Here is a 10,737-nt window from a genome sequence, read left to right on the forward strand (position 1 = left end):
ACCACATTCACAACGCTATTATATTGTTAAAATATTGGATGAATTATATAATCAAAACCTTAGTCTACTCAGTACACTACTGTTCAAAAGTTTGGGGTCAGTAAGATTTTTTTTTTTTTGACAAATGAATAGCTACTTTTATTCAGCAAGGATGCAATAAATTGATCAAAAGTGACAGTAAAGACATTTATAATGTCACACAAGATTTTTATTTCAAATAAATGCTTTGCATTTGAACTTTATATTCATCAAAAGATCAAAAGTTCATCAAACCACAAATTTCTAAAACAGCAACTGTTTTCAACACTGATGATAATAAGAAATGCTTCTCAAGCAGCAAATTAGCATATTAGAATGATTTCTGAAGGACTGGAGTAGTGACTGTTTTGTTTAAAAAAAAAACAAAAAAACATTCAAAAATCTTACTGTCTGCAGTCCTTTAAATGGTAGTTTATCTGATGTGTGGGTACTTTGTGTGGTCAAAGATCTGAGCTGGTAACAAAAGACCACAGGTTCAGTCCCAGTTTGTTTTCTCAGAAAACAAATTAGCATTTACTGAAAAACCCAAATATGATTGAGAAAAATGTGGGAAACTGTTCTCATACATCTGTAAAAAATTATTAAAAATTAGCACAATTTGTTTGCAGATGCTATATTGTTTGATATTGTGTATTTAATGCAACAAAATTCCTATATTTTAAGTGTGACTTAGATGTTCAAATACCTCAAATATCTCTTCTTGGCTCAATGGCTATTGTGATCTGCTGCACTGCCCTGAGCCAAAGCACCACTGCTGATCCACTGATCCTCCACTGCGCCGAGAATAAGAGCCTCCATGCAGTGCTCTTTGGCTAGGCTTACAGCACATTACCTTTCCAGCTGGGAGGATTAGGGCAATAACCAAAACTTGGAAGGGCAACACATGACACAGCCAAGAGTGGAGAGATACCAGAACAATCAAATGGAAGATTGATCTGAGCAACTGTATTGTGGGACATCAAGTGTGTTTGTATCAAGGGGTTTAGTGCCATGGCCTAACGATTAACATGCTCATGTCATGAGACATTGAGCACTATGAGTTCAAATCCAGCTCCATATTGTGTAACTGACCTGCCATAAGCGAAGCGTCTGTCTTTGTGATGATCTCCAAATGTGTCCCACAGCCTGAGGGAGACACTGACCTCGTCCACCACGTCTCGTGACCTCTCCAGCACCTATTCAAAATACTTTTGTTTAATTGTACCAGTACACCAATGCAAACACATTATATTCATATTACTCTCTCTGCAATGCATTTAAATGTAATACTAAGTAAATTGTAGTTTGTTTTTTGTTTTTTCATTTGCAATGATGGCCTGGTAAAGCTAAAATTACAGCAAATGTTTTATTTTTGAATTTTATTTATTGAATTCAAATATTTTATTAGTATACTTTATTTTATATTTATATTAATTGCTTACTATATATATATATATATATATATATATATATATATACACACACACACTCGCAAATATACAAATAAATAAATTGTATTATAAAATGTACATAAAATGAATATTTTACCAGATTTATTTTTCCCCTCTATTTTAACTATTTTATATAAACTAAAGTATATAGTACATAAATACACCCGTTAATTAAACAGGTTGTACTCCATTGCGATGTTTATATGTACTTTTCAATTTGACTGTAACTTTTCCACTACAATGTTAGACTTCCGACAAATGAGATGTACAGTATTTATGTCAACACTCAATGCTCTTCAACATGTACACAATATGCCAAAGGTCTGCCCACCTCCTGGCACACACGGTATTGGTCGATGGCCCAGACAGTTGGCACGTGGGTGGCAAGCAGCTGGTACTGAGTAAGGGTGGCATTGCAGGCACGGGCACAGATCAGTCGGGTCTTGCCCACCGCATTATCACCCACCACCACACACTTTATGGTCTCCACATTAGGTCGCTCATAATCTGTGTCTATATCCATGGAGAGGGCCCTGAAAGACAGAGAAAGAGAGAGGCAGTTTAAGTGCTGCTAATCATCATTGTATTGATGAAAAAGATGACAAAACTCAAATTTCCATTTATATTTAACTTACAATGAATCAAAAATAAAAATAACAAGAGTTACAAAACAATAATAAAACATTCAATTCGGTCCATTCACTGTGGTGACTCAAATCAACATCCACAATAATGAATGGCGTCACCAATACTGACTACTCATTCACCAAATGTTCAAAGTTTAAACAAAAATCTGGGTCAGGTGCTATTTCTGTCTGAGGAAGGAACAACAAAGACAGCCAACACAGTTCTGCACTTGGCTATAGAGTGTTTCAAAGTGTGCGAGTTTCAAAGTTGACGTGAACAAGTGCATCTAGCACATTTTTTTTTTTTCTTTTTAAAGTCTTAGAAGAATCTACCTAAATCTAACAAAGCCCAGTGGCAAACGCTGATTTGTATGAGAGAACACAGCTAAGCCAGATAGCATTAAAATGCACACTTTGTCCAGGATACTGAAACAAACATCGTTAATACAAACACTCACATACTGTAAACATTGACTTAAACCTCCTACTAGGTATCAAGACTGCAGCTCTCTGCAGAGAAAAGAAGAAGAAAAAACGACTCTGCTCAGGGATGCAGCTGAAACAAACCATTAGGAGACCTGCGTGCCAACACATATGACTGTAACTTAATATCCATGACAACTAGCAAGTTCTCTTTTAGGTTCAAACAAAAGCAAGCAATGTGAGATCGCTTTTTTTCCCTAAAACAATGACAGATTTTTGTTTTGTAATGAATGCAGACATTTGTTCAATAAGCTGCCTTGCAGATAGTCGCGTAAATTTGAGCATGCGCACATAGCTGTATAAAATTAATTAATATTAATACACCACTATAATAAAAGAGGCCATATGAAATTAAATACAAATGATTTTGGGAAACGTAACTCTTGGTCAACTAAGAGCAGTGCATTATTTTGACACAGCTAAAGTGATACAGCTATCTACATTACAAGCCGCCCTGAGCTCCGCTGTCCAAGTCAGCTAACGTTCCATAAAAAGAGCTCATGAAAGATTAATACGGCCACTGTTTATTGTTCCACTGACAAAGACGTCACAGTTCTGGCCCCCAATGACATGCTGGGGTCTAAAAATTATTCTCATTCATTCAATTCATTCTGAGTAGCAAGGTGCCAATTCTGACCATGATTAGCAAACTTAAAAAACGGCCCATAATAGGTCAAGAGATGTTTAATCTAGAGCAGCAGTGCTCAGTTAATTCCTCATGAGGGGAATGTTACAGCCAGCGTCGAGATTTTGGATCAGTGAAGAAGGTTTCAGAGAACTGTTGTCGGTGGGGGTGCTCTGAAGGAAGCTTCTTTCACAGGTTACACAACAACTACGGCACAACAGGCTGATGAAGCTGAGCTGTAAATGTTACATCTTTATGTTATCTAACAATAATCTTTATAACTGTTCTGGAAGAGTCACCAACATGTATAGAGGATGTTATAAAGTTAAAGATTATTATGACTGCATATTAAAAATGCTAAAAATATTTAAAACAAATTAGCTGGGAGACCATAACCTAATTTTCAAAAAAACAGACTTGAGAATGTTTTCTCACCGTGCAAAATGTAGGGTAGTGGGTAAGGTGAGAGCGGAGGCTTGTGCACTTTAAGGAATCAACCAAAATATTTCCACTATTAAGCTCTATTTGAACATGTTTAATGGGGTCATTCGATGCCCATTTTCCACAAGTTGATATGATTCTTTAGGGTCTTAATGAAAAGTCTGTAATATAGTTTGGTTAAAATTTCTCAATGGTAGAGTAAAAAACACCTTTTTTATCCTGTCAAAAACAGCTCTTTTCAGAGCAAGCCGTTTTGTAGCATTTTCCTTTAAATGCTAATGAGCTATGCTGACCCCGCCCCTGCTCTCTGAGGGACTGTTTACTTTAGCCACATTCATCGTGAAACTTGCTAATTAGCACATTATTAGGAAAGGCGATTTGCAAAGATTCATTAAAAAACTTTATACTCACTTCTTCTGTAGGTGAAGCTGGATCAGGAATGATTCGCACGAACATAGACGCATTTAGGTAGATCGGGGGCGCATTCCTTCAAAAACAAAAGTAATCCACTGCGAGTTCAGCGGCTCAGATGTCGGGAGTAAATGACGACTGCTATGTTCATTATTAAAAAATTAGTACTTTTATCAAGCAACATTAAAGACATTTACATTTTTAGATGAACTTTTTAAGAACACTTGGTGAGAATGTCTACAAACTGACTATACATTTTCCTTTTGTGACACACACAAACAAATGTGTATAATAAAAGCAATGATACCAGAGACATGTTGTCTCATGAAGCTTTAAGCAGAGTCAGTTGAGTGAGTCAGTGTTTTGTCATGGGGAATGAGACGAGCAGTGTGCCACACTAACGCTTGTTTTAGTGACAGGCAGTGATAGAAACAGTGGGAGGTGAGGTCTGAGAATGAGCGAGAAAGAAAGAAAGAGAGAGATGAGACGCGTGGCAGACGCCCACTCCATTCACAAACACTGTACGGCCCACACAACAGTTCGTCTGCTTGTATTCAGTCCTGCCAGCCTCAGTGTGTGTGTATCTGGATATGTAGGTAGGTATATAGAGAGAAGAATATCACAGCAAGTGGACCAACTACACCCCACAAGCAAATATGGCAATGAACAATAAACTGTTTTGTTAGGCTATAATAACTTTGTATAGCGCACTCAAGCTTTTTTTCTCCACATATTTCTTATGGCAACCACTAAAATTGAAGTATGGATTCAAACGAAATATTTTGAGGATCTCCTCATTAGATAAATCTCAACCAAGACTATTCTTCAGTAAGTCTGACCGTCCTTTCCCTCTCTGTACATCTGTCTTTCTAAACAGCAGGGCAGTTGAGACTTGCTCACCCCTCCTGCACTGCATGTGTGTCTGTGTGTGTTACATAACAGCTCCAGTGGCCAAAGCTGCTCTCTCTGCCGTAACATAACCAGAATCCACAACTAACCCTTGCTCTTAGAGAGCACCTGCAAAGCTCTACCCTTAAAAAAAAAATCCAAATATACTAAATCAACCCTAACCATACAAACACATACACTGGGTGTTAACCCCTGCCTGTCATAGTAACCTACTTTCTGCAATTTCCGCTAATGCTTCATACAAGGTTTTTCGCCCTGAGCATGTCCGCATGAATGTTTATAAAGGCAAATTTATAAGCATTTAAAGAGGGGACGTGTAAAGTAAAGACAGGCTCTGCCATGAGTGTAGACAACTTATGTAACGTGGTGTTCTCCTGCCTGCCAGTAAACAGGTTAAAGTAGAGCAGCATTTTGCTGCGCACCAGATTTGACACAGTGTTTGCAAATACCCAACCGCTCCAAAATACTGTCCTCTAGCAAACACTGAGCTAACCAATGCACCCCGCAGCGTAGCACCTTGGAGTGTCTTGAACTGCAAAGAGTCTGTGTCTCTTAATGGATCGATCACATTTTATAGCTAGCCAGCAAAGTCGTTCAGAGTGCCGAGTCCTCCAGATCAGAGAATGAGTTAGATCTTTCTCCTTAATGCCATCAGCCACTGGGGAGTAACGGGAATTAACCACTGAAACACTGGGAGATCTACTGTGCCAGCATGTCCGATAGCAGTTTCAGTGAAACACATTAAGGGCGTTTTCACATGCAGTGGTCGCAAAAAGTCTGGATGCTTAAGTCACATTTATTGTACGAATGTCTTTGCATTTTATAACAAAATAACTAACCAAGCGGAAATTATTTTAAAGAAATATTGCATTTTTACAATTTTTCTTACAGCAAAACAGACAAAAACAAGTTTGTTAGGTTTCAAATTATAAAGTAGGGCTGCACGATATATCGTTTCGGCATCGATATCGCAATGTGCGCATCTGCGATAGTCACATCGCAGGGTGTTCGATTTTGAGTATAGTGATCGTTAATCTGTATGGACCAGGGTTCGAAACACAGGTGATTCTTGGATTAATTGCAAAGTTTAAGCATCATACAATCAAGGTTCATCATTTTCATGTGTTTTAGGTCCTGTCGGTAAAAATAGTTAAGCGATTTTAAACCATTTGAGCGCGAGAAGGCGCAAAATAGAGCTCAATTATGAACATGCACTGTTTTCTGTGCTCACACACAGAGCCAAGCAGATGCACATGAACACCGAATTCCATTAACTTCGTCTATTTGTGCCTAAAATGACAATTACTTGCAAAATGATGTCAAAATGCATGTATCTGTAAGTAAATAAAGTTGCTTATGGCTTAGTAGAATGTAAACAATTGAGAAAGAAAATGGATGTGTAACAGTATATTGGTTCACAGCCGTTTATGTTCCTGTTGCTTTCTGTGTCATGAATGTTAATCAAACAACAAAACACATAGAGCAAAATCACTTTTGTAGCTTTAACACAGATTTATTAGATTTAATTTATACAGTGAAGACTATGCAATGTTATTTTACATTTGATTGTATCTTTGTTCTATTATATTTATCTATGCTTGTAATTTGTTTGTTATTTTCTATGCAGATTTACTCACCTACAAAATAACCTCAATCATAGATAATTTTTTTTTCATATAGAGCTATTCAAGTCATCTGGTGATTTTTTTTAAATATCGCAATATATATTGCAAAAAAACAAAATATCGCAATGCGAGTTTTCCAATATCGTGCAGCCCTATGATAAAGTGCACCTGAAATTGTATCTTTGAGTCAGGCATTAGTTATTATGACATGTCACCCATTCAAGTCAGAAACACGACAGAAATAGCTTTAAAAAATAAAAGATTAATATTATGAACACTAAACCCAAAAAAACTAACTAAATTCAAAATGATGAAAATTATTCAGTTCTGTATATGTGGTATCAAAACTAAATGTTTGTGTTATATAAAGCAAACTGCGAAAATCTTACTTTTACACTTGTCGTCTGTCAGCTGTTGTGTACATCACAACCTTTAAAATTATTGATAACAGCATGTAAAATTAAAAATAACTTGCATAATCTTTCATTATAATTCACTACAGGCTTGCTTTTTTCTCACTGATCCCTATATTCACAGTAGACTCTAGATATTATTTATATTACAGATCAGTGTTTCTGCTATGTGTCAAATGGAAATGCCACTTTCAGCAATGTGATATTTCCAACTCCACTTGAACGTAGTGCACATTGTGTTTATAGTTACTATGATGAACTACACCTGTGGTTACTTTGCTCGGACATCTGGGTGAACTTGAGGAGAACTGAGTTCATACACTCAATAAAAATCCCCTTTGACACCAGTTGGTTACAAGTAATTGAAAAATGGCTCTGGAAAAAATGCATCTTTTTTTTTTTTTTTTTGCACATGCCATTTGGTTTGATATTTAGTCATCTAATATTTTGTTATATAGGTGCAACCTAAATATCCATAAGTGTTGAAGTGATCGATTTGCAACTGCAGCCTTCTCACACTTATGCTGTTTATGCTATACGCATATGAGTTCATGTCAGAAAGAATAACAATTTACTACAATTACACAGTGAGATGTGCTCAAGTCAAGATGATTAATAACAAAGTGTCCCACAAATTAAATCTTAAGAGTTTAAATATTTAGCACAGTGGCCCACATGGACTACAGCGTCATGAGTCCTATGGACCTAAGCTGTCATGTGCACTATAAATACAACCGTGCCTTTACCCTTGAGAGCAAACTCAGCAATGAGAGACTCATTAAAGTCAGCCACGGAAAAAAGCAAAGGCTTCAGCTCTCAATGGGCCAGCTGAAGTGAATGTATTCAAACAGTGCTGATAGTGGCTTATCTGAGATCACTTTTGCCATGGATGATTGCATAGCATTTAAATTTGTCTTATGATTATCAAAACATGTCACTCTGATCAAATATTGTCAGATAAGGTGAGCATACCAAAAAAGCTTGCTACAAGTTGTAATATAAAATGTGAGTCACAGCAAAAGAGAAAGCACACCACAATTGTGTTATCAAGTACTGAACAGCATGACAGAGCAGGATGTTCACTGCAGTAATGAGTGTGTAGCAGCAGTTGGTTGCTGACAAGTAATTTTTGAACAATATAACAGTCACATCATAAAATAATGATTGCTGAATCAGCAAAAGATTAAAACACTTCACTTTGTCCCTGGATTATAATGGATAAAGAGTCAGTAAGATCTCACAATAGCATTAATAGGAGAATGTGGCTCATGCCTACAAAGAAACAAACAAAAAAAAACATGCATTATGGTGGAATTTCAGAGAATTCAAACGCTCAAGATATTTCCTGCAATTAGATCAGGTTAAAGGCATTGTGTAAAATACCTTCCATTGACAAACCCCTATTCATACTTTTAAGAAGCCCTAATTCAGCACCCATTCAGAATGTGCTTCATTGAGAAACATAAACCAGTAGTGAATTCTCTCAGTAAGAGGATTTCTCGCTTTAAGATGAAACAGACTGCCAGTGAATGAAATGTGAGTTCATATAAAACAGAGAGAGAAAGATGCAAGAAAAGGTGAGCCAAGCCCATGCTCGACACTGAATCAGATTGTGCAGTGGGAACTGAATACATACACAAATAAAACACAGTACTATGAAGACTGAGAAGATTCATAGCAAGGAACTGGCCAAAACGAAGAGGTGGTGAGTTTCAGCAGCTGCGACATGATACAAAGACACACTTCCTATGGCAAGCCATTTTATCATTTATTCCTTAAGACTAACCAGTATCTATTGTTATGTTATTAGTACTTACTCCACTAGTGACTAGATGTTTTTCAATTTTATTAGAAACTATTCATTATATACTAGTTCTTATTCATTATATAATAATAATCATCCCAACAGTAGCAAGTATATATTCTATGTTACTTTGTGAGTTATTTTTGTAAATTAATCATATCCACCTTATTTTTAATGTAAGAGTGGGTGCTGCCATTTTTAATGTGCAATCGCTTACAGTTACTTTAGCCGTACAAAACAGTCTGTTATGCAGCTGGTATTTGTAATCATACTTTTTTGTATATTATAGTAATCCTAGCACACTGGTTTGTAGTGCAAATAGTTTTACTAATTTAGTTTTACTCCACTGTTATTCTTCTAATTATTTATCTGTAGTGGGTAAAGAGTCGGAAGTCTCACACATTTATAAGAAAAAGCTTGCTTACGCATTGAAAAATGAGATGGATAGGAGTCTGTGGTTCAGATATCATCTACTGCATTACTTATTCCAGCTTTGATAGTACTCATTAGGTGCAAGTATGTATTCCAGCAGTTCAGTCTAACTATACTAACTGAAGACAACTAAAGCCAAGCTCAGATTACAGGAGTTTTAAAATCCTAACTGATTATGAAATTTGGTTGCAGCACAAACATAAGGAGAATCTTAGCAGATTTTCATCTCGTTTACATTAGCTAGCGTGTTAACAGTTTTCTAACATTCTCCTTTGGTACCTTTTTGACACATTATACAGACAGTCGCGTTATTGCAAAACTTCCACAAGCAGTTTCCTTCATCTCCACTATCCAACGGACCCTACAGCAGCTTGTTTTGCAGTCGTGCATTGGCTATTGTGAAAGTACTGACGTAATCATAGCCATGCAGGCGCGCAGATGGCACTAGGGACGGGGGGGGACATGATCCCACCAGATTCATAGTGACCAGATCCGTCCCCCTCGCTGTCTCTATGAAAGGCGACATCGGTAAACAGAGGATTAATCAGGGTTTCCGCTATGTACATTAGCCTAAGTAGTGTCGGTCCGGGCTGGCCCGCCGCTCCAAACATGCACTAAGAGATTTTTGAAAAACGCTTTTGACCGCAGTGTCTGACTGATTCCCAAAACACACTTGTAGCCAATCAGCAGTAAGGGGGCGTGTCTTGTACTGATAGAGAGAAGAGAGCGCTCAATTTGAGTGCACAGGACGGATATTAGCAGATCGACTATAGATAGAGAGAGACGGCAGATAAAAAAAAGAGGAAAATATCAGAGAAACTAAATATTAAAAAGAAGGGTTATGATCAGGCAAGAGGTAGGACCCGCATAAATATCGGAGCAGCTTTCCAGCAGTGGAGAGAAACTCAAGGAGCGGGAAGGGCTCGAATCGGATGCCAAGGTTGTGCTGTTTCTTTTTGATAGGTGAGTAACATTGACTTTGCCTTGTTTCACACAACTTATCCATGTTGGCTTTTGTTTGAATATGCTTGTGTGTCATCTTCACTTGTTTCCGCGATCGTCGTTGCCATGGTTGCGTACGTACGTGTGGGGCGGAGATTTCAAAATAGGGGCGAGGTATGTCTGAGGGGAACTTACTGTCTTACGATGGTATTTTGTCTTTTCCTCTTGCCTCTGTATAATGCATATTTAAGTTCATAAGTGCAGTGCTGCTTTGTTTACAGCGGAAAGCAAGGAAACGCTTTAAGCGCCACCTGCTGGCAGAGAGTGAATCTGCGTCTCGTTCAGCTCGTCTGCTGTTTCTGTTTCATGCAGATATTTTTTATGAATAGTTTCACAAAACTGAAGTCAAACCATTCTGTTTTTGTTTCAAATTTCGAAATTATACAATCTAATTTAGATTAAAAACTGCTATGTTGCATGTATGCAGCATATTTGTTTGGATCATGATTAAAATGCAGTGGTTGCCTCTAATTTTAAATGGAAAGAGCACAGACACA

General features: G+C 37.3%; 1 protein-coding gene across 2 annotated transcripts in view; it reads right to left on the reverse strand.

The window, feature by feature from the left end:
* Positions 1 to 10,737, reverse strand: part of LOC107676653 (rho-related BTB domain-containing protein 2-like) — a 62,888-nt gene that overhangs the window by 31,501 nt on the left and 20,650 nt on the right. For both annotated transcript variants that reach the window (XM_016471254.1, XM_016471253.1), the window contains exons 2-3: positions 1,801 to 2,002; positions 1,111 to 1,214 (exon numbers count right to left, since the gene is read on the reverse strand). In XM_016471254.1, coding sequence (XP_016326740.1) covers positions 1,111 to 1,214; positions 1,801 to 1,992 — 296 coding nt within the window. In that variant the 5' untranslated portion in view covers positions 1,993 to 2,002. The remainder of the gene's footprint in view (positions 1 to 1,110; positions 1,215 to 1,800; positions 2,003 to 10,737) is intronic.

This window comes from Sinocyclocheilus anshuiensis, unplaced genomic scaffold (genome assembly GCF_001515605.1).
Source record: "Sinocyclocheilus anshuiensis isolate Anshui unplaced genomic scaffold, SAMN03320099.WGS_v1.1 scaffold344, whole genome shotgun sequence".
Lineage (NCBI taxonomy): Eukaryota > Metazoa > Chordata > Actinopteri > Cypriniformes > Cyprinidae > Sinocyclocheilus > Sinocyclocheilus anshuiensis.